Genomic DNA, 25,588 nt, shown 5'->3' on the forward strand with positions numbered 1-25,588 from the left:
CTTAATGTTATGTACTGGAAAATCAAATGGGAAGGCTGGCTGAGTGGACACCAAGGTAACAGCACAGACTGAGATATCATTGACCTGACTGACCTCTGATGTCAGCTGCTGTCAGTCACACTGGCTTTTAACCTCCACACTGAGACAGATGCAGCTCACTGACACCAATACAACAGTGGCCTGTGCACAACTCCTTGTGTAACCCCCCTTCTCCTTGCACTTCTCCCTACTGTGCTACAGTACTGACTATCTCCAGATCTGCTGCGAGATAATATCATCAAACTCACAGCCCAACACGGGGACCTTCCACAAGAGCAGATATTGAAAGCAGTACTCACATTATTAAGGCATTTAATGTCTTTTGATACTCTACTAATGCACACAGGCACTCCCACATGTGAAGTGCAAACCAGTTGACGTACAGCCCTGAGCTATTTGGGCCAGTTGCCTGCTTGGAATATGATTTTCTTCTGCAGTAGGAGCAGTTCGTACCAGATTAAACTCATGATAAACAGCTGCCAGGTTAGTTTCGCCACTCAGTGTCACAACCTTGAGGGACAATCAGAGCCAGCAAAAGCAAATTATACCATTAAGTTCTCTGTAATCTCTTTTGTCCTGCTTCCTCCCTCTGCCACGGACAGGTGAGCACAATTAAGTCATTCTGTAAATAAGCTTACTGAAGGAGCGCTGCAGGACAAATCTCACAGCAGATGCAGTCCCCTGATGTGAAGTGTCAAAGATACAATCTGTCAATAATATCAATATTCATAATCGCACTCATTCAGTGATAACTTTAATAGTTTTTACAAACTAAAAGTGTGTAAGCACCTTTACTTTGGTGGGTATAAACACACGTTTTGTCCACCAAGAAAACAAACTGTGATTTCTGTCACGCCAAGTACTCACATCAACATTGTCTCTTTAATTTTCTAACCTCTATTAAGAAAAGTACGGAGGAATCCAGTCAGTTCTGCCTAACAAAGAGCCAATTTGGGCCTGACACATACTTTTTTTAATGTAATAAAGAGGACATTTTGCAGGGTGCAGATAATAGTATTATGAGTCTTCTGGGAGATAAAAGCTTCTTCTCCTACAAAGAAATACTGAAAAAATGAGTCTGGCCTGAGTGCTCTCTGAGAAGGCATTTTACTTTGATGACTATGCCATGGCAAATTGTACATATTTAAATAGTTTCACCACCTCATTATGAATCATGACCCTGAAATACTGTAGATAAGAATGTAAAGTACAATCATGTATGGAAAGATCTGAATGAAAATCATTTTGGTACCATATTTTTTACACTCATATTATTATTTCTTTGTTATATGACACACATTTGTTGAAGCTGTCCTGATGGAGCAGGTGATATCATGGACTCAAACAACATGTGCATGTCCTCCTAAAGTCCTACTCAAGACAGATCTTGGTCTCGAGGCCACTTTCTAAGGGTCACATCTCAGACTCACTTTTTTACTTGGCCTTGAGGTGGTCTCAGGCAAAGAGGACTAAGGATTTTATTTCAAGACCAGTCAAGACCACAACTGTGGCGATGTCCCTAAATTGCTTCTGCAAAAAAGTGTTGGTGTTTGTTTGCTCGTAGAAAACAAAGGAAAATTCCCACACGTAATTTTCACCTCTGCATTGCCCGTTGATTATTTTATTGAGATATTTCTCATGGTACATGTATGCATACACCGATCAGTCAAAGCATTAAAACCACTGACAGGTGACATGAATAACAATGATCATTGTTATAATGCAATGATCTGCTGGGCCTGGGATTCATGTGGATGCCACCTGATGTGCTCCACCCCCCCAAACACCTTTGCAAACCAAGTGCACCCCCTATCCCCTGTGGCGATAGCATCTCCTGACAGCAGTTTCCCCCCAGCAGGACAATGCACCGAGTCACACCTGAAAAAACTGTTCAGGAATGACCTGAGGAACATGACAAAAAGCTCAAGGCCTCGACCTGGCCTCCAGCATTTGTGTGGGACATGCCAGTGCCCCAGAGGTCCACCCAATCCATGGTGGAGCCCCCTTGGCTTGAACTCGGCTTAGATCTGTCAAGGTATGGATGCAGGACCTCTATGGTGCCTGACACCGGGACAGAGGCCTGTGGGCTGTTAGATGGGGTACAGTCATGTGCCACAGATCCTCGATCAGACTGTAATCTGGGGATGTTGGAGGTCAGATCAATGCCTTGAGCTCTTTGTCACGTTCCTCAGGCTATAGCAGTTTTTTCAGTGTAGCATGGTGCATTGTCCTGCTGGGGGGCAACTGCCATCAGGGAGTGCGGCTGTCATGAGGGGGTTTATTTGGTCTGTGACAGTGTTTGGATGGGTGGAGCGTGTCAGGTGGAATACACACGAATGCCAGGACCCAAGGTTTAGCCGCAGAACAATGTTTTGGCTGTATGTATATGCATGTATATACAGCATGCCAACAGAAGAGGTGAGTGAAGAGGAATCTTTATTTGTTTTCTCTGTGTGTTTTTATAAGAATGTGGATTTGTCAATTCAATTTTTGGAGTGCCTGTTTGGATGTTCCACATTTTATTATTAAGTCTGTCCTGCAGTGTGGGACTCACACTAGTCTGGTCATGTCTACAACACTGACGTGAACTTTAGGCTCCTTTTTTCATTAAAGGTAATTTAAAAAAGAATGACATAAGCATTTCTGTGGAAAGGGAAATCGTTTAATTTAAACACCTGCAGATGTATTCACTGCTTCTGTCAAAACAAGTTTTCTCTGATAAACTTCCAGGCAACAATGACAAGCAGGCAGCAGACTAGACAGTCCTTCCTTTTATTCCAATTACATGTACAGTAGATCACTATAGGAAGCTAACACAGTATATGCGGTAATCAGTCAACAGTTTATGCTCACCCAAGGACCAAACCATACAACAACCCAGAGCAACATCTTCATGTTGGGTACCACACTGCGTTATTGCTGGAGACCACATAACATGTCAAACAAGATGCTTCATGGTGCAACATACAGTCCTCTGAAATGTTTCTTGAAGATGCAAAATAAACTCAATGAGGACAAAACCTGGACAAGAAGCTGCTGACATTTGTTATTATTATGAGGATTAGGGTTATTATAAAGGCGTTTAGAGCGATGGAAGACATTTCCTGTGGGTCTGAGTGAATTACTTTCTTGCTATGTTGTGAGATGTACTGCTCCGAAAAGTAGAAAAAGCAAACCAGGCGGTGAAGATTTACTCTCTTTAGCTGAAATATTCATGAAAAGACATCTTCGTTAAGGCATCACACCATTCGCCTTCATGTTAATTTTAGTGGTGGGCCTCTTTGGCTCATTAGCATTTTCCCTCAAAGCAGACAAACAAGTCAACAGTCTGTAGCTGCATGCAGCAACCTGGATTTGGGTGATTAATCCAAGTTGTTACATAACACCAAAGCTATCGATCACCTGAAATGTGTGATGTGGTATGCAGGGTGTTGAGTTATTACTATGAGAGGTGGATGGAGAGTTTAATCTACCTGGCGCTTCATTTGGATGACGTGGAGTGATGAAGTCTAACAGTCTAAATTCAGGATTCCTGTTGGTGGAAAAAAAAAAAAGTTTTCAAACAGACAGCTTTGTACGTCCATCCCTGGCTGCCTCTTACAGGATAGAATAGTGCACACATCATGCTAATGGCTTACCAGCTGAGGTGTGAATGAAAACCCTTGTCACATTTGCATTTTAGCTAAAAAATTAGACAGGGCAAAGTTCGTTTTCATCCAGACAGTCTCATGTGGCATAATAATATGCCCATTTGCTTAACGCTGCTTCACACGCAGCATGTCAGGTTCCTCGCTTGCCTCCTGTGAACTGTAACATAACATTTAATCAAGTCAAGATAATCAAGAGTCAGTGACAATCAACAGAAATAATCCATTAGACAAGTCAGAAAAATATTAAGCAAAACATACTGAGCTCAACGGTTACAAAATACAAAGTTAAACAATCATAAAATCTATTTTAAACACCTCAAGTGTCCTTAATCCAGCTGGCGTGACCTTCTAAGAATATATAAATATATTGATATATTGCTTTATTGAGGATATACTGCTAAAACATGATGCTAAACTTCTAATCAGTTTGCTGCAGCAGGCGAGAAAAGCCTCGCAGCAACTAATCACGATTGAATCCAGTCTTGTAGGAAGGCTCGTTTCAAAGACACGGATGCTCAGTTAAGTCATGGCTCAAGTATAAATCAACTGTGACTTTGGATCAAAAGTAACTGAGGTGCCATATTACGTACAGTAAACCCTTATATGCAAACCCCAAAGAGTCCTAAAAAGTATTTCTGAAACCAAAGGACACTATACATCAGTAATGTCCCAAGTTTCCACACTGCATTTCTTCTACCCACAACTCCTCTATTATAAGGCAGTAATTACAGTAGAATGGACAGTGAAGGAGTAACATAAAAAGTAAAATGTCCTACATTAAAATAAAGTCAAAGTGTTAATTTGATCTTCTCTTTTACTGCTTTTTTTTTTTACCCCAAGTTGCTGTTTGCTTCTTGTTACGCTAGGGGCCACCATGTGCATTTGTTCTGATAACAGGACACACACACACACACGGCTTTCGGCTGCGCCTGCCCTCTGGTCAGTTACAGCACACAGTCACCGTACTTGTGTGCATTTAGACACAGATACGCCGCGCAAAATGAAAAATAAACACTTTGAAAATCAACCAGACTTCAGTTAAAAACCAAAACCTCCAGTCTTGTTCTCGTTTGTCCATTTTTCCTGAGGTGAAAAGAAACCCCAACACAACCACAAACACAAAGTCATTGAAGTAATCAGAGTGTGTGTTTGTGTGTGTGTGTGTGTGTGTGTGTGTGTGTGTGTGTTTAGTGCGCAAACCACACCTAAGTGAAACACACGGTCAAACGCATCACAACTCATCATCACCACCTGTTTATACAAAGCAGCACACATGCGCCTCAGTGTGGATCCTTTAATAAAACAGACTCTAAATATTGTGTTAGCTAATCCAAGACTTTAAGTTTACACATGGCCAACAATACTGCTATCTGATCTGTCCTTCACCTAAGAGACGCACTGATAAAAGAAACAAACGCTGCAATTTGAAGAGAAAAAACAGGTCAGTTTTTGTCTTTGACGACAAGTAGTTTTGTTAAAGGTATACGATGCAGGATTGTCGGTTACTCTTTGTAAACACATTTGCAAGTGAAAGCAAAAGCCAACCCCAGATGCACTTTTGTTTGGTGTTTCACCCTGCTACGTTTGTGTTTCATTTTTCGGTGCTGTGTCTCCAAAGCCCTGTTTCCACCGAGCAGTACGGTTCAGTTCAGTTCGGTGCGCTTATTTTCCGTTTCCACTGTGAAAAGTTGTGGATGGTACCAATGGGACCGTTCTGTACCGTCCCCATTTTTGGTCCCCCCTGTGTTGGGGTACCTAGCACACAGATCTGGTACTAAAAGGTGGAGCTGTGAACACTGCAGTCTGTTGATTGGTCAATAGAGGACGGTCACTCTGCTCAGGGCTGAGTTGAGGCTGATTTTGAGGCTCATGTAACCACTGTTCATACTGTGGAGAGTTTTATTACTTTAACTATAAAATGAAAGGATGTTTTGCTGCCTCTTGCAGCAGCTGGAGTCAGAGAAAAAAATAACTTAATTCACTGGGCCGACTGCCGACAACTTTTCAGGTGGAACGTTAACTTGTAATATTACTCAACGCATGAGTTGATGATGTAAATCAGTCAACACACCTTAAATTTCACTGTGTCGGGGCGTCGGTGGCTTGGTGGTGGAGCGGGCGCCCCATGTGCAGGGCTGTTGCTGCAGCGGCCTGGGTTTGACTCCAGCCTGTGGCACTTTGCTGCGTGTCACTCCCTCTCTCTCTCCCCCTTTCACACTTGTCTGTCCTGTCCATTGAGGGCCGAAATGCCCCAAAAAATATCTTTAAAAAAAAAAAAATACTTATAAATTTCACTGTGTCAACTTGGACCATTACTTTAGTTTTTATATGACATACACTTTTAGTAATGAGTGGATCTTCCAGTGTTTATATATATTAATTTCGACCTGGTTATGTGAACTGCATATATTCTAACCCTCACTCAGAGAAAAAAAGCGTTGTGGAGCGTTGTTCCTGTGGGCTACTGCGACACTAAACCCCTGAGCTTGCCTTAGAAGGACTAAATGCACAAACCCGCTATTTTTAAATATCTTATAAAGAGAGACTCTCACTGCAGCCTGCTCTGTTTCGTTCTGAAAATGTCAGTGTGACAAAGACTTTCCATCTCTCACACCAGTGATGAGGAAATACAGTGCGTGCTGGACGGAGCAGTGAGTGACAACAACCCGCCCACATTTAAGTACTTGAGTACTGTTTGCAGTGGAAACGCTAGGGTCTAGGTACCATGTCTGAAGGGTTGCTTTTGGTTCCAAAGGTACCATACCAAAAGTGTTTGGTGGAAACAGGGCTGGCACTTGGCTACTACCTTTTAATAAAGCCCCGACCTCACCTGAGTGCTGTGAGGGTACACGCCCATGAACGTCCTAAACACGGACAATAAGAAGAAACAAAGAAAATACAGGCAAAGGTCTCTGCAGAAACATACACTGCCACATACTTGTAGTGTGTCATGAGTGATGATTAAGATGGATTTCTTCTGTATGACTCTATATATTGATATTTAGGGAAAATCCTGCACACTATACCTTTAATGTATGGTCAGTTTAAAGAGTTAAGCATTTGAGGTTACAGCTGGGGCTAGGATATTGACCCAACACTGGGATTATACGTCCTCTTCTGTCAAAATCAGATATGAATTTACTGTGTTAGGTATAAAGAGACGTAATACAGATAAAATTTATCAGCTGTAGAGCTTAACAGAGCGATATGCAGTGCAGTGGTCATGGATTGAAGTTCAGAAAAAAAGTTATCTCAAGTTACTATTTCTAATTGTATTTTTTCAAAGTAATGGCCAAACACCTCTTTTCAATCAACATTTTTTCACTTGGAGGACTCACACAGACGTGCATGCCACATCAGATATTTTCAGCTGTGACTCAGTCAGGGGGGGCCACACAAACGTTTGGTCACGTGGTTGATTTACGATTGGCCTTGAAAGTTCAAAGTCGGCTGGGCTACACAACACGTCGGCTTGTAGCCCACCTAAAATGGCTGCTACTCAGTCACCACAGATCAAAAAGGGGCTGCCACAGTATACTGAGCATGTGACACCAGTGTAAACAGATAATTCATCTAACTTCATTTCAGACCGACTTAAAGTGACACTGAGTTTCGCTTTGCAAGTTATTTAAGGTTATATCAAAGTCCATATTTAAAAAAGTGTCTACAATAAGTGTGATGTAATTCAATAGCTAAAACCAGTCTCAGTATCAATTTGGTCAAAGTGCAGAACAACAGTTAACAGCATTAACAGTCTGACAGGAGATAATCATACAGTGATCACACTGCAGTTAAAAGCACAAGTCACAGTAGTCGCTAATCTGCCTTTGTCTCAGCAGCAGGGGGTGCTGCGGCTGAAGACACCAGTCTGGCAGCTTCACCCTGGTGCTCCACTGGCCCCTCTCCACCTCCTTCCTCCTCATCCTCCTTCTCTAGCCCCAGTGGAGGCTGTCTTTGTGCTGCAGTGTGCCTGGAGCGAGCCCTGTGCCTTCGAGGGTGGAGGAAGAGTGCAGGGTCCGGCATCGCTGTGGGCTCTGCGGGGCCCATCACTTTCTCTATGGGCACACACTCGCGGGCACGCTCCACTCTCAAAGACGCCCTCGCGCTCTTACGCTTGGGTTTGACCACAGGAGACGAAGGGGAGGCTCCTGATGGCATCTGTGGAGAAACAGAGTTCTGCTCGGCACCATACTGGGCCCCCTGACTGTTGGCACGGGCGAGGAGTCCCTGCCTCTGCTGCATCCGCTGGTGGTGCAGTTTCTGCCTGGCAGCGTGCAGCTGGAACGAGAGGTATGCTGCCGCCTCCGTTTGTTTCTGCAGCTCCGTGTTGAGGATCGTGGAGCAGTGGCTGCGCCGTTTGAGCTCCTCGAGGAAATGGCGCTCCTTTTCCTTGAGATTGGCTCTCAGCGCTCCCACCAAAGCCCCTTTGTGACTCAGCTCCTTACGAAGCTCTCCTAAGGTGCACTCCTGCTCGGACAGACGGCTATCCAGGTCCCAACACCGAGCCTCCAGGAGCTCCTCTTCCTCCTGTAACTCTGACACAGAAATACAAGTGTTAAATACCTGCAGGGGTTAGTTTCCATATCACTGTGAAAGGACATGCTACAGTTTATCTATGTAGAAAAAGTTTGAAAATTCACCAAGTAACAAAACCCACTACAATGTACAACAAAATCAGCACATACACTTAAACCATACACGGCATTTACACACAGTTTAATACATGCTGTGCATTACCATAGAGGCAGATTATGTATCTTGCCTCAAAGCGCAAAACTGAGCATTTGTTGGGCCACACAACCTCTAATCTTCATCACATACTGTGTGACCACAGAGGCACAACTCAGAGATTGTCCAGATCATATTCTGTCTGGGATCCACTCAGTAAAACAGATATGAAAGAGGTTAATGGGACCAAGCCGGCTAGAAAATGGTTCAGTCTGGTGGCTTTAGAGCTGGTATGACACACATACAGTATAAGGAGTGACAGACTAGAGCTGGGCAATATGTCAATAGCTATTCTTTATCATCTAGTGTCATCATAGTTTGGGATTTGTTTTTAAGACAGATTCATGATACACAAATGTGTCTTTTAAATTAATGAAACAGTCAAATTTCTAACAGATTATTTTTGAAAGACTCCGGAACATCTGCTCACTTTGCATTATAGCAAATTACACATCAACTAAACATGTTCACATGTGATTTTCCATACCTGAACAAATATCGCAGTGTGCAAAGGTTGAAGAGTAGTGGTGGGAGGATTGATACTAAAATACTGATGCTACTAACATTACATTTTAATTTTGAAGATCGACTCTAACGTCTATAGGTTTAATATCAAAAAGGGATGACTTTCTTGTACCCATTTGTATATCAAGGACAAAACTGTCAGCACAAAAAAGGTTCTGTTGTATTTTAAAACAACACTTAAAACTCAGCTCAAGACAAACCAATCATGTGATCACTGATCTAAACTTTTGTATGGAATCAACTGTTTTCCGAAACTATATAATGTATATTTTGTATATGATGTACTCTTTGCAAATGTGCAAACTGTTTTGCTTTTGTTTGCATTGTACTACAGTTTCCTGCCCAGAGACCGAAAATGCAAATTAGCTATATAGCTAACTCTGGCTAATAGTGCGACATGGTGTTGCAGTGGTTAGCACTGTTGCCTCACAGGGGAACCCTGGGGTGGGGGAGCCCTTCTGTGCGGAGTCTGCATGTTCTCCCCGTGTCAGCATAGGTTTTCTCTGGGTACTCCAGCTTCCTCCCACAGTCCAAGGACATGCAGGTTAATTGGTGACTCTAAATTGTCCATAGGTGTGAATGTGAGTGTGAATGGTTGTCTGTCTCTATGTGTCAGCCCTGTGATAGTCTGGTGACCTGTCCAGGGTGTACCCTGCCTCTCGCCCAGCGTCAGCTCAAGTACACCCACAACCCCTAGCAGGATAAGCGGTTACGGAAAATGAATGAATGGCTGAATAGTTGTGTTGTACATGGCCCCTATTAAATAAATTAATGAACTAAACTACTCTTTCCTCCTTCAGAGCTGTGGTCATGTAATGTGCATTCAAACAACATACATTTGCAGTCGCACACCGCACACCCTGAACTTAGAGCTGCAACAGAAAGAAATGGAAGAGGAGGGAAATGCCTCAGCATCCAGGCCCCTGACACAGAGTTTACTGGCAGAGTCTATTCAGAGAGGTTCAAGCAATGAATATCAGTGAAATTAATATTTTAGTCATATCGGATCTTCAGTATTGGTTAATGTTACATTTTCAAACTAATTGGTTATCATTAGGCGGGCGGTGGTGTGGTGGTTAGCACTGTCGCCTCACAGCAAGAGGGTTGCCGGTTCGATCCCGGGCGTGGGAGCCCTTCTGTGTGGAGTTTGCATGTTCTCCCCGCGTCAGCGTGGGTTCTCTCCGGGCACTCCGGCTTCCTCCCACAGTCCAAAGACATGCAGATTGGGGACTAGGTTAATTGATAACTCTAAATTGTCCGTAGGTGTGAATGTGAGTGTGAATGGTTGTCTGTCTCTATGTGTCAGCCCTGTGATAGTCTGGCGACCTGTCCAGGGTGTACCCTGCCTCTCGCCCGATGTCAGCTGGGATAGGCTCCAGCCCCACCGCGACCCTCAAGAGGATGAAGCGGTTAGAAGATGAATGAATCAATGAATGAATGGTTATCATTAGCTGTTACATTAGCAGACTGATTATTCACCTCATAAATAATCACACACTGCTCTCCTCTACATTAGAGTATAGAAACCACTTAAAAAGCATCAGTAACGTTATCAATATCAGCAATATTGACCCTGTATTCCTTGGTAGCGATTTAAAACAAAATTTTCTGACATCACCGAGACCTAGTGGAGATGAAAACATGACCCAATGAATGAATCATCAGGATTTACATATGTGGGGTGGACGGAGAGAAAAACTGACCAGCACAGATCACTTAACAATGTTATTTTAAGTCAAACCCTCCTTTACTACATAGAGCCATGTTGCACCACAGATACATTAACACTGTACATAAAGCTCACATTTGCAGTCAGATAGATTCTCGTCCATTGGCTAAATTCTATGTCATCACCTAGAGCTGATTTGTTCCCAAGAGTTGAAACACAAAAACGACTACTTAAGCCCTCCTCTCTGCATGAACTTCAACCTCCCTGCCAAGGTCAGGCTTAACGCAATATTCTGCTTATTGTTCTTTTTTCTTTTTGCTTCTGTAGACAACATTTGTGCTCTTTCCTTCCAGTAAAATTCCCCGGAGGAGAGGGAGGTATGGATGAAAAGCCAGTGCAGCAACCTCAGGGCTGACTGAGCTGGAGCTCGCCAGAGGAGAAGGAGATTACATCCACAGAGGCTGGGACTGATGCCCCTGCCCATAGAAATAGGTCAGGCTTGCAGGGTACGAGAATCCCGAAGGGCGGAGGGAGGTTTGGCGAGTCCTGGAGGTGAAACTATAAAGCCTGGAATCCATATTAGGCTTAAATGTAATAAGGTGCTTCATACACGGATAAAAGCTTTGGGTTTGAGGTTAAAGCTGCTACATATTGCTTTATGATCTACTTTTTTCACTTGCTACTAGCTTTCTTTTTTATTTTCTTTGTCTGCATGACTTCTCTTTATTGTCTTTCTCTGGTATCTTTGTCCTTTCTTCTATTTCACAGATCTGTCTTCCAGGATGGATCCCCTCAGGACCGATCGGCCTCAGGTTTTCTGTCGCCCATCACCACACCCAGCTTGAGCTCATATGCTAACTATAGACTACAGAACCTAATGTGATCTTCATATCCTTCCATACCCTCTCCCCTCCTCCTCCTTCTCCATGTCTGCAGCTGACCGCATTCTCCCGCCTTGTCTTTTCCCTTAATCTCTCTCCTTGCTACCTCTCATTACCCCTCTCCTTCCACCTCTTCCTCTCTCCTTTTTCTGGCCCTACGTCTCTCTTCATTCTCAGCAAAGTCTTGTAAGTGGACACCCCCTCTGGGACGACGAGGAAAAACGAGAGCAGGAAAGAAAAAGAGGCTGGATCAATTTGTCAGGGTAGGAGGAGAACAGAGGGCCGCGCTATATTGATGGATCGGGGGATAACCTGTCCTGGAAAAGGAGATGGGGTTTAATGGCTGAGTAATGCAGCCAAGCACGACTCACACACCACCCCTCCTTATCTATCAACAAGCACACACATGCACATTCACACAGCCTTTTGACTTCTCTTCATGCGCTCCGTCTCTAATTTGCTGTGACAAAATGGTGCCTATCTCTGCATCCCTGCACCCAGACACCACAAACGGTCCTGCAAATGTCAGCTATGAGCCAAATATGTTGAGGCATGCTGTCTCTGCAGCTGTGTCAGTGTCTTCGCAGCGAGCTTGTGCGGCCCCCCGTGCAGCTGTGACCAATTCTTTTCACACAGGAAAAACAAGGAAACACAGGTGCACTTTGCACCCATGATGTCCTCTGGAAGGAAGTGAGGAGAGGAAGAGAGATAAGGAGGTATGGGTTGAGAAGAGGGAAGAGGGAGGAGGGGAGCTGACAGGGATCTATCCCCTGGGGGATGGGAGGGTGGGAAGGACAGAGGGAGGCAGAGAGGGATGCAGGCGGCGAATTATGGTGGATTGGGGGTTGAGGTTGAGCGCGGCGAAGACAAACAAGCCCAAGGAGAGTCTGTCTTCAGTGCAGACGGAGAGCTGATTCATGATGGAGGTTTGTGAGGAGGAAAAAGTGACGAGCATCGAGAGGATGTTTTTTTTTACATACCTATTTGGCTTCTGCCCGGAGGCTTCACCTTTAGTTCACTTGTCAACTCTGGAAAACACAAGAGAGACAAAACCACAGGAGGGAGCCATTAAGAGACATAAATATATATAAAAACACATGAAATCATATTATTAGAGCTTAAACACTGATGCTCAATGGTGCTGAAATGTCTTAATACAGCTGTATGCTGACTATTGCTGCTGCTGGTTAACAAAACAGATGCTCGATGCAGTTTGCAGCGCGTTCTCACTGAGCTCATACATAATTCATGAAGCTAAATATGAAACTTTACATAAAAGACTGCACGTCAGAGACTTGACCGATGATGTTACATTTACCTGTCACACTCTGGGGAAAAACTCTCTCTACTGCGACCTCAATAAGACATATTAGCATTATTAGCATTCCTCACTGGAATCAATATTCACTTAAAGAAAAACTACTGGCTGTGCAATACGGAAATGGGGTTCGAGGAAATGCAAACTAAACAAATAGGAAGTCGCCCCCCAAGAAAAAACTGGAGTAAAATCCAGAATGCTTACCATTAAGCAACATAAGCAGAGCTACATTCATCACAACACGTAATGCAGGTTAATAACTCTTTACACTTTGTTTTGCAGATTTCAACATTTTTACCCAGAGCTACATTTTCATATTCTGCAGACTGATAGATTTGACAGGTAATGCATGATTTTTTTCTGGAGAACTGGTGAATACAAATGTTCTCAAGTGATTTGTGTGCTGTGCAACATATGAGGTTGACTTTCTGTTGTGTAGTTTGTGTTTCCTCTGAATACTGTTACACTGTCCGTGTCACATTGTAGATATTTTTATTGCCTTGCATTAGTGGATGCTCTTCCATTTGTCTTGTGCCATAAAAATAAAAAGTCTTGCACAGCCAGACCTTTCTAGTGCAGTGTCAGCGCTGGAGAAAGGTTGGGCTGAACCCATCACAATTCTGCACTGAGGGGGAAAATAAAAGCTCTGGGTTGTTTTTATCTCTCTACACCAATCACAGTCTTTGGCAGCATTGGACCCAGGACGCATCAACAGTGCTCTTTTGCTAAAAAAGTCGGGAGGGAACTTGTTTTGGTGTAACATTTGCATGTGGGAAATCCAGCCCTGGCATTAAAATTGTCAGGGTTTGAATGTGATGTTCTGTTTCCTGTTTTATTTTGAAAGTCTGTTGTTTGTCTCCCCATGTCCTGTCAAGTTTCACATCTCCTGATTGTTCACCTGCGACTCATTATCTCCCCTGTCAGAGTGCATATAGATCTGCGTCTTCCCTTTGTTCTCTGCTAGTCTTGTCTTCGTGAGAGCTTTCTGATGTTCCTCCTTGTGCGTGTTTCCTCGTGAGATTGACCTTTTTTTTGTATTTAGACCAGGAAGCTTTTGCCTGTTGATTTGGTTACCTCTGCCTGAGCTGACTGCCTTTTGTGTACTGACCCGGACTGTATTAAAAACCCTGAACTTTACATTGCGTCTCAGTCTGCATTCGTGAGTCCACCAATGTGTCTGATAAAAATGGCTAAAACCCTGGAAAACAAGGCCATGTAAACCATTAAATGCATTTCAGTGTGTGGGTTGCTAGCTTGATGGTCATTGTTTTTATGCATGGTGCTAAAGAAAGTGTGGAAATAGGTCTGATTATGCAAGTTTGACATAGGAACTAGAATTTTGAAAATGGGAACATTGAAGAATCAGAAGAGGAGGAGAATTCTGTCTGACGGTGCAGCTCCACTATACGTGACTGAGTCGCATAAATGCCGACTGCCCTGCCCCGCTGGTCGCTTGTCACTGCAGCTTGATTGTCTGTGTTGACGTGAGCACTGTTTGAATTTTTGTCATGCCCTCTCATCGCACCTCCAGCTTGGTCTCCCAGTATGCTTTGTGTAGCTAATCAATCACTTCAAGCACCCAATGAACGGGAGCGAATCTCGTGTTGTGTACAGTCGGGATTGTTGGTCAGCTTTACCTGACTAACCTTAATAGGCAAGGCAAGGCAAGACAAGTTTATTTGTAGAGCACAATTCGTACACAAAGTAATTCAAAGTGCTTTACAGAACAAGAAAAAGCATTTAAATCACAATACAAAATAAAAACATAAATAATCATTATAAAATGAACTTTAAAAGAGAAAGAGTGCAGATAAGATCCTTTCAGTCATATGCACAGTGAAATAGAGCTGTTTTGAGCCTAGATTTGAACATTGTCAGAGTAGAGGCCTGTCTCACATCTTTAGAAAGACTGTTCCAGATTTTAGCTGCATAAAACTGGAATCCTGATTCCCCATGTTTAGTCCTGACTCTGGGCACCAGCACGAGGCCAGTCCCTGAGGTCCTCAGAGTCCGAGATGGTTCATATGGCACTAACATGTCAGAGATGTACTTTGGTGCTAGGCCGTGGAGAGACTTGTACACAAGCAGAGCTGCTTTAAAGTCTATTCTCTGAGCCACAGGAAGCCAGTGTAGAGACCTGAGCACAGGACTAATGTGCTCGTACTTCCTGGTTCTGGTCAGGACTCGAGCAGCAGCATTCTGGATGTACTGCAGCTGTCTTACGGCCCGTTTGGAGAGGCCAGTGAGCAAGCCGTTACAGTAGTCTAACCTACTAGAGACAAATGCATGGATAAGTCTCTCCAAGTCAGGTTTAGACACTATACCTTTGATTTGTACCTGTTAAAGTTCAAGTCTGAGTCCATTATTACCCCGAGATTTCTAACCTGATTTGTACCTTAATACCTTCTCTAACTACCTAGGTCACTCTACATGGACATCAACTGACAGTTACAACCTTGTACCATATTAGAAATGACATGGGAGCAAAAAATTGCCGTGCACTATGTAAATTAACAAAAAGGTCATCACCATCAACTGAAAATTTACTTTTACCCGCTATGTTTGTGCATATGACATCAACTCGGCAACAGACGTTCCTAGTTGTTTCCCAACTTGAGAGAGCGTTCATATGAATTTTCCAAGTCAGGAGCTAATTTTTCCAATTATTCTGACGCTACATGAATGCAAACAAAAGGCCTGCATACATCCTGTGAGCCAAACTAAAATACAGACAACAGGCAGCAGACAATCAGCAGCCCGCATGTCTCAATTTTAGATTGGACAATAAATCAATGACTGTATGACTTTTTTTCAGTAGTGCAGGACGTATTTATAGAGCTGAATGACATCATTGTGAGTTACCCCACCAACATGATTAGGGATTATCCAAATATTACGTGATATGATATTATATCTGGCATGCCAGCGGTATTAGATACTGGACGGATTATATCTCATGTAAGTGCATTACACCATCTAATGGTTTATGTTTTTGAGTAGATAATGTACCAGACTGGTGTATGGTACTTAGCTATTAGCAGGGCTGGATGGTCCTGGATAAAAACATTTCAGCTTAGAGGGCTGTGCAAGGTTGGACCGCCGGTCGTTTACGTCCTGTCAGTCATTTACGTCCTGTCAGTCATTTCGATGGTCATTCAGGGCGGCTGGACTGCAGGGAAATGTCGACATTGAGCTTTCAGCCCGCGCTCAAACACGGGAATGTGTCTGCATGTGTGCGGCTACAGTCATTTTTAGATGAATGTGGCATAGATTTGTCCTATTTTAATTTCCCACAGCCAGAAATATGTGACTCTTCAATCCACTATGGGTGACGATTAAAAACTAGTTTCATTTTCTTTGAAAAAAGGAGAAAGCCATCATTTTAAATTAACTCTAATAACACTCACTTGCTTGGATGTTTACAAAAAAATATGAAGCAGAATGTAGAGCAGCAGATAGCCTTTCTTCTCCCCTGCTCTCCCTGTCACACCCTTTCTCCTTTCCTCTGCAGTCAGCATAACACGCCCACCCATGCAGCTGGCATGAAAAGACAGAGAGGGGATGAAGAGGGTGGGAGGACAGATAGTAGGGAAGAGAGGAAGGAAATCAGGGAGGAAGGGGAGGGATAGAGGAACCCCAGATAGGCAGTTCTAGACAGACAGCCTCGCTGATTGCTTTTTAAGTATTAAAGTGATGACCAAATAATGAAGACTGTGAGAGCTCCAGTTTTCTGTCTTCATTCACAACTGCCAGAATCACTCATGAAGTTAATTTAACCACCAGTCGGCTCTAGGAACTATTTCTTCAAACAACAGTCAAACAATGAAATCGAGGAGCTCAGCACATTGCAGCGTTCAGTGTGTGCAACACTTTGCAGGTTCGGCTTATCTCGTGCAGCCTCATTGAGCATTTCAAGGTTTTCGTTTCATGGCTTGACCTTGAATGTCGCCAATATATCTTAAACGACACACACAGACCTAATTGATTTCTATGACACACAATAAAGACATGATATCAGAGGAAAAAGCCCCAGTTTCATAAACAGAACACAAATTGATTTAGCTCGTTGTTCAAGGAGACAGAGGAGCCTTTGTGGTGATGAGGATAAGAGTTTAGAACAATAAAATAGAGGTCAGCAGGACAAAGTCAGAGCTTATTGTCACAGCAACATCATCAGCTCAACCTTGCATCATCCTTCCAGGCTGCACGTTAGTGAACTGGCAGCAAACACCTCCCACACCTGCAAACTGTATCCGCACCTCGTCTCACAGCTGTCATTCAGACCTCCATTCCTCACCTCGGTTTATATCTGTGAACCTCTTTGAAAACAAAAACTGAGAGGATGACAAGTTATACATTTTGACAAAATGTGCGATGGACTGGAAGCAATACATCTGAAATCCTCTCTGGGATTTCAAAGTAAATCATTTTCCTGGGAGGATGAGTGATAGCCAGAGAAGAGCGTTGAGATTTACACTACGCTACTGCCTGGCCTGCACTACCATCCAGGCAGAGCGCCTAATCAACACCTGTGCTTAGTTGAGCACAGGTGTTGACAGCTCTGAGAGGGAGAACTAGCAACAACCCTCCCTAACAACATGTACAACTTACAAAACTGAAAGATGTTAAAGGAATGAGCCTCAAAGGGACACTTTGCTGATTTTCAACCAGCTCAAATTTGTTGGACGACTCTGGCTCTAGGGCTGTTGGCTGTAATTGAACAACAGATAAGGCCCGTTTCCACTGAAGAAGTTCCTGGTACTATTTGGGGGGCAGGAACTACTACAGGAATGTCCTCTCGCTCGGCCCTCTCAACCGCCGTGTCTTCACTGAGAGAGCGGAGTACGAGGAAGGTTCCTGTAAAGTTACGGGCTCTGGATGTGACGTAATCGTTGCGCGACCATTTTGACCGGGGCGACGTAGGGACGTTGTTAGCTGTTAGCCGATAGCGGTGTCTGTGATAACTCAGTAAATGGCCCGTGAAAAAAATATTTTTTCCAGCGGATGTCTTAGTTACAACATGATTGAGCTAACTGGAGTAGTTTCATGTCGTATCCGACAAAGGGAGGCTTTTAACAGATGCTGTTGTGAGCTGTCCCTGTCAGCGGCAGCCACTGATGCTTTCTAGACATCGTGATTTCCCATAACTGAATAAATACCACACATAGCAACACAAAACTGTTTTGCTAGCTCAATCATGTTGTAACTAAGATATCTGCTGGAAAAAATATTTTTTTCACGGGCCATTTAGTGAGTTTTTTTTACATGGCGGCGGAAGCTATATGAACGAGCTAACCCTCGTCGGCTGAGTTTTAAAAATGCCGGCTATTCTGTAGCTTTCTGTTCACATCCCTCCTTGAGTATATCCAATCAGCACCAAGTAATCCCAAGCCCCAGCCAGGAGTTTCTCGGGCCGTTCTGAGTACCTACTCCGAGGCAGGGACTTGTTTAGCCCCTGTAAAAGTTCCGGAACTCTGTCCTTAGGGGGTGGTTCCTGCGGTGGAGACACGCACCAACGGCCCCGGCCCCGTAAAATTACCCCAAAGTTCCTGCGGTGGAAACGGGCCTATACTTCGCATATTCGTAGGCCTGCCACCACAGGCTCAAAGAGTATAGAAGTAGTAGTGGGAGATCTGCCCCTCTGTCTCTCACACTTTGCTTAAACAGTGAGGACCCATTCACACTGGCGCTATTTGGTCCACTTTAAACAAACCCTGGTCCGCTTCCACAGATAGTTCGGTTTGTTTGGAGTGGTGTGATTCAAACTCTGGTGCGGATCAAACAAGCGAACCCTTGTTGGAGCAGAAAGAGCACATACACTTAACTTTTAAACCCATGGACCACAGATTGGAAACAATCTTTAATAGCACCGTTTGAGCTGCTCTTTGTGTACACAGTGGTGTTGGTGTGTTTGACTAACAGAGAGAGAGAGAAACAGACAAAGACAAAGACTGGCGAGGTCAGAGAGACTAAAGCCCCGTTTCGACCAAACATTTCTAGTATGGTACCTTTGGAACCAAAAGTAACCCTTCAGACATGGTACCTACTGTAGACCCTAGCGTTTCCACCACAAACAGTGCCCTTAAATGTGGGCAGGGTTGTTTACACTCACTGCTCCATCCAGCACTCACTGTATTTCCTGGCTCTTATAGTTACGGTTTACTAATATATATAAAACTCTCCACGGTATGAACAGTGGTTACATGAGACTCAAAACCAGCCACAACTCAGCCCTGAGCAGAGTGACCGTCCTCTATTGACCAATGAACAGACTGCAGTGTTCACAGCTCCACCTTTAGTACCAGATCTGTGTGCTAGGTACCCCAACAGAGGGGGGACCAAAAATGGGGACGGTACAGAACGGTTCCGTAGGTACCATCCACAACTTTTCACAGTGGAAACGGAAAAAATGTTGAACTGTACCGTACTGCTCGGTGGAAACTGGGCTTAAGTCTCTCTGTCCTAATTAGTCTTTCTCTTTGTCTACCTCTTTCTCTCTCTCCCTCTCTCACACACACACACACACACACACACACACACACTGTAACCACAATGCACAGCTTTATTGACCAGATGTGATTGTACAGCTGAGCTACAGAGTGACAGAGGTGATGGAGGGGGTCGTTTTCTACACAACTGGTTACATTGGCTCTGAGCCATCTCATCCTTTCCCCTTCTCTCTCACACTCACACACACACACACACACACACACACACACACGGACTGAAGACATTTTACAAACAAAATTGGACAGCCTGCTGCCCTGATCATATTTTTTGACACAACATAAACAAATTTCTCACACAGTGTCCATCAGGGTGCCCCCCCCTCTCACAATGTTATGTAAAAGCAGGACAAGTTATGTTTTTGACCAGAAAGCTTAAACATGGAAGACAAGCCTCAGCTCAATCTCCGAAGTTAACTTCTACATTTCATGTATTATTCAACTTTTCATTGACATTCATACTAACTGGACCCTTTTCCACTCTTTCAACTGTTCGTATCACTTCACCTCATTCTTACACATTGAAGCCAGCATTGCACTCAGCTTTTCTAAAACCTTGAACTATTCCACAGTATTGTTATCGTTCAACTTTTCAATGTCATTCATACTGATTTAACCTGTTCACACTTTTCCAACTACTGCTACTACTTCACCTTCTTCTTACACATTTGTGCCAGCGTTGCAGTGTAGCGTCACCTTTTCAATATTCCACATTATTAATGTATAAATGGCATTATTCAACGTGTAAAGCCAGCATTGCCGTGGAGCACCAGCTATTCAGAATGCAGCTTTCACACTTGGGGTGTAAATCACTGGTTTTATCACAATACAATATATTGATTCTTTGGACGACGCTACGATACTTGCTGATATTACAAAGTCTGCCGTGACATGATTTCGATACGATTCAATTCAGGTGCCTGCCATCAAGATGAGACATTATCTGCTATAATATTGCTATGGAAGCAAACAGACTGAGACACTTGGCATAGTGAGCCTGAGAGTGATAAACTCCACCAACTGATGCAGGTAACTCCATGTTAAGGAGGACAGCAGATCGTGCCAGTTTTCTAACCTGCGACCACGCTCACATTTTTGACACTACAGGCACAAATTTCACACTGCTGATTCCTCAGGTTGTCCTCTCTCTCAGGGTGTACAAATTAAAATGATCTGAGTTATTGTGTTTGAGGAAAGACCAGCAGTTTGATGGGAGTGCTTCAACTAAATCTGTATGAGATTAACTGCCTTAGCCAGGAGTCACTGAGGAGTTAACATTACCATGGCAACCAGAGCTCACACACACACACACACACACACACACACACACCCCTCCCCCTGCTCTCCCCCCTGTGTTTGTTAACCACAATCCCGTTCATATGGATTGCTAAAGACATAGGATCTGTGGATTAACCCTGATGGATGATATGTTTGAACACATCTCTCTGAGGGTGTATAGTGTGTGTGTGTGCATTGTGTTAGACTTGTATGTATGTGTGTTTTCATGTGTGCTCACTCAGTCACATAAGGGGATTCCCCTCCACAAACCTGCCCCCCTACAAGGCTAAATATGTATCTGAAGGTATATACATGTTTTTAGGTGAGGGTGAGTGTAATGTAAAAGGGTCAGCAAAGCCTCCAGGGAATTAAATAAAACATCCCCACAATTATAGTAATGCAACTGTGTGTGTGCATGTGTTGTGTGTGCATGATCACATGTGCACTTGCTCACTTGATTAAATGAACGGCATATCCATTAGGCCTGAACAGGAAATGATGTAATCTACAGGAATTGAGGCATGACATCACCATGTAGTCATTGTCTGGCATTGATTGATGGTGCGCACACACACACACACACACACACACACACACACACACACATCAGATGAACAATGAGGCCTGTATGCACATGGAGAGATTTAGTTTCTCTACTTGAGATGAAAATGACGATAAATGCTGTAACAATCGCAGCTTATGTTCCGTCTGAATTTAAATATCGATCATGTCGTCTGTTAAATGAAGGTGAAATCATTCAAAATGAGTTGCAGATTATCCACAGCTCTACCAGGCTTTATTGGTTATCATTAAGTAAAAAAAAAATAGATCAGAAAAGGACACAAAACTGCCTCCTTCCAATCATACATCATGCCTGTAATTAAACATCTTTGCAAATCTTCTCTCCGAGGGTAGGGGGTCAATGAGAGGGGTCCGTGCTGATTACAGCAGCAAAAAAGACACCACAGTAATCCTTCTCATTAGCACTGAAGTCATTATTCAGTCATTAACAAAGACTTTCAAACAAAGATCCCGAACATTATCTGGTTCCAGCTTCTTACATGTGAAGATTTGCTGCTTTTTTCCATCATATATAATAATGAAGTGAATATATTTCAATTTGGGGGTGCTGCTTGAACAGTACAACAGTCTGAGTACATCAAATTGAAGGGATTTTTTTCATTTTGTAACATTTTTATAGGACGGAAAAAGGGGAAATTGTCATTAGCAGATAATAGTCGCAGCCCTGGAGGTGATAACAAGTAACGGTATATATCATTACAGCTCATCTATCTATAAAGCATTAATAAACAATTAAAAAAGAAACAATAATGGCACTCAAATTAAGACGTATGACTGGAATGAGACTCTAAAATGACCACAAAGAGACACAAAAGCATGAAAAGATCGATAACACTACAAAGAGACACAAAACAACAACAATAAAGAGGCAAAACCACCACAAAGTCTTAGTGTCTTGCTCCTATGTGGGACAGGTGGTGGGGCCTTTTGAATATCTGCACCCAGGGGCCCATTGTCTCATGATCCACCCATGCATAGTGTCAACATTGTTGCACAGAAGAATAGTACACTAAATAAGTCAGGAAGTGTTAGTGAACATTTTTGGGTCACTTTAAAGTTTCTTGACCCCCTCACACACACACACACACACACACACACAGTCACAGTAACATCAGCAGTAGTGTGTCCCTCACCTGCGCATCGTTTCTGCAGGGACAAGATCTCCAGGTGGAGGCCGTGGAGCAAAGTGAGGTGCTCCTGCCTGAGGAACACCATGCTCCTCTCCACACTCTCTATCTGCCGAGACAGGTTGCTCTCATCACCCATGGCTGAGTCTGGAGGGACAGAGGGAGGGAATCAGGAGGATGGCTCTGACAGATTTTTAAGCATCCATCTCGGCCTGTCTCCAACACACTATACCTTTTCCAACTTCAGCTTGAACTCCTGATGCTAAATGTCACTTTCGAACAGTGGGAACATTGCTTATGTCAGCCACAGAGAGAGGAGAGTGCAAGTTGTGTATTGAGGTCATGTGGGAGCTATAAATAAGGTATTGATGACCAGGGAAATCAGCAGAAATGGGAGAGAGCATGCACCTTCAGTCAGCATCGATAATAAAGCATTAGATGTGATGTCTCTGCTTACCTTTGATTTTACGTTAAGTGCCAAAATCTGCTATATATGATTCGCAAGCGTTATAAAAACGTCCTCTGATCCGCGCATGCTGGCCTCCAGTGCTGCTCCAAATCCTGTGGGCTGCGGCATTCACCCAAACACATTTTATCTGAAGCGTTAAAGTGCTTTCCAGCTGCATGTGACGCCGTTTGATTAAAGGACGAAGAGGCTGGACCGCTGCGTAAAAATGCAGAACCGCCACGGTGCATGGCGCCGCGCTCCTCCCGCAAAACCGCTCCTCGCCGCAACATGGAGCATCACCGTGGAGGGGACGTTTTCAGACGCGTCGATGCGAGAGCCCGTGAGGAAAGTGCGCAGTCCATTTTTCAACATGCGCACCCTTCATCCTCCTCGCCCACCGACTGAGACGCGGAGCTGCCGTGGACTGAGGCTGGGGTGATGAAAACAAGGCACCGTGAGTAGAACACGCGAGAACATCGTACGACGGAGGCAGCGGGACAGCTGATTGGAGGGACCTGCCCAAATTAGCCATACGTAGACTCTGATGAGGATCGATACAAAGCACGCGCGTGGGAGTATAGGCTACAAAGGAAAACACGCCATGAGAAAAGAATAAAACAAAAACAAAAAACAAAATGTGACTTGAAAACAATCTTAATTTCCAATTGCTGTAAATCAGTCTCATTTTATATTATGAGACTTCATCTTTATTAGACAGGTGTGATTTCTGCATCATGGACAGAGACATCCCAGGATGCTGCAGTGGTTCTCAACCTGGGGGCCGCGGACCTCCCGGGGCGTTAATTAATTCACAAGGGACCTGAGTGGCAAAGTCCTAAAAGTAAGAACACAGAAAATAATTAGAGGTTAAAGCAGACGCTGGTAACGTTTATAAGAAAAAAAAAGATTTCTGTCATAATTGACACTAAGCCCCGCCTCTTTGTGATGGTCCAACAAGCTGTCAGGGTAAGCATGGAGCCCACACTGTAACTAACTGCACTCCCTGACAAAATATTATTTTTGGAAAAATGAACCAGTGATTCCAGAGAGAAGCAGACAGAGGGGTCTACAGTCTGTGTTTGAAGGATATATCCAGGATGTCAAACTGACTCAGCAGTAGACTCACAAGTCAGTCTTGAGACGCTTTGCTTAACTAAAGACTGATGACTTTCTCCCTGATTTTGTGTTTAGATGGGCGGATACAATTTCAGAGTTTAAAAAAACTCCCTACATTGCAGAACCAATAGTAAATCTGCAGGGCGGTCCTTCAGTGGCTCGCTGAACTCTTGTGCTTGTAAACATAGTCCGACTAGAAACACGTGTAGCGGTACAAAATGGCTCAGCCGCGCTTGCAGAAAATGCTGTCAAAGTTAGTGGATGTTTGTTGCGTTTGCGGCGACACATTCTCGCCAACTAAAAGAAACAAACATAATCTTTTACAAGGCCATGACTCATCCGTCCGGCCGGACTATAGAGGGATTCGCCTTGTTGTTTACAAATACTTCCGGGTAGAAAACCAGCAGAGCTTTTAGCTATATATATATATATATATATATATATATATATATATATATATATATATATCACATTTTTCACATCACTGTATCACCGTTTAGACTAATCCGATGTTTGTAAAGTCTATAAACACAATGTTTGAACAAACATTACTATTTCTTAGCCGTTAGTGGTGTCTGTAATAGGTAATAACTCATTAAATGGTCCGTGAAAAAAATATTTTTTCCAGCGGATATCTTAATTACAACATGAATGAGCTAGCAAAGCAGTTTTGTGTTGCTATGTGTGGTATTTATTCAGTTTTGGGAAATCACGATGTCTAGAAAGCATCAGTGGCTGCAGCTGACAGGGACAGCTAAAAGCAGCAGCAAAGCTAACATCAGGACGTCATCTGTTAAAAGCCTCCCATTGTCGGATACGACATGAAACTACTCCAGTTAGCTCAATCATGTTGTAACTAAGACATCCGCTGGAAAAAATATTTTCTTCACGGATGAGCACACGTTTGATAAAACGGAGTTCAATCTCTCGGCATCCATTTTCAAGCTCTCTGTGTTTGTTTCCTTGCGGACGAGAAAAGGGGGAGCGCACATTTCCGAGAAGGTGTGTCCTTTTCAAAAATGCAAGAGGCGTTGCTTTGTTGCCAGCCGTTTTCGCTGGTGTGTTAAGCACACTTTAGAAAGGAGTGTCCCCAGACTATCAGAAGGCAGAGATCTCTGATTGGTGGCGAGACTAACTCAGCAACAACAACAGGTTAAAAAGACAAAGATAGTTAGAGGCTAAAGCCGAACTATAGGCTACAGATCACAGTGTAAAAGTGAACCACCACATCACTGCTGATCGCCACACAAGACAATGAATATAAAGGGAACTTTGCTGATATTGAACCAGCTGTGTGGCATCACAGTGTGTGCAGATGAACGGTGTTTGGCTTCGCCTGGAGTGTTCATCCGGGCACTGGCGGCAGTGGTGGGGAGCTTCGGGGAGTTTGCCTTGCCAACTGTAGCAACTGATTTAAACTGAGAATGTCAGATCAAGAGGAACCTATTGTTGATAAATGTATCAGACTGTACTTCAGCCAAGGTCCAACACAGCCAGAAATTGTGTGTTGATTCAATTCAATATGCTATTTTGGCACAATTACAACAAAGACATTATTGCCAAAGCATCTTTCTGTCAGAGATCACATTCACACCAGTCCTTGTTGGAGAAGACTAGTTTGGCTGCAACTACACGTTTATGAATCCTTCCTGACAGTCATGACAGTAATCTGTGTATGTAAGTATGTATGTGTGTATAAATGTACACATATATATATTTAC

At 43.5% G+C, this 25,588-nt stretch overlaps 1 protein-coding gene across 2 annotated transcripts; it reads right to left on the reverse strand.

Moving 5' to 3' along the window:
* Positions 1–2,792: 2,792 nt before the first annotated feature.
* On the reverse strand, positions 2,793–24,069 carry ccdc92ba (coiled-coil domain containing 92Ba). Of its 2 annotated transcripts, XM_033630825.2 has the most exons (4): positions 22,761–24,064; positions 22,310–22,450; positions 12,473–12,520; positions 2,793–8,224 (listed from the first exon to the last, which is right to left on the reverse strand). In XM_033630825.2, the coding sequence occupies exons 2-4, from the start codon at positions 22,440–22,442 to the stop codon at positions 7,506–7,508; spliced, it is 900 nt and encodes a 299-aa protein (XP_033486716.1). In that variant the 5' UTR covers positions 22,443–22,450; positions 22,761–24,064; the 3' UTR covers positions 2,793–7,505. The 2 variants fall into 2 exon arrangements, with proteins under 2 accessions (XP_033486716.1, XP_033486717.1); XM_033630826.2 differs by lacking the exon at positions 12,473–12,520 and having other exon boundaries at positions 22,761–24,069.
* Between the last annotated feature and the right edge of the window lie 1,519 nt (positions 24,070–25,588).

This window comes from Epinephelus lanceolatus, chromosome 4, assembly GCF_041903045.1.
Source record: "Epinephelus lanceolatus isolate andai-2023 chromosome 4, ASM4190304v1, whole genome shotgun sequence".
In the NCBI taxonomy this organism is placed as follows: domain Eukaryota; kingdom Metazoa; phylum Chordata; class Actinopteri; order Perciformes; family Serranidae; genus Epinephelus; species Epinephelus lanceolatus.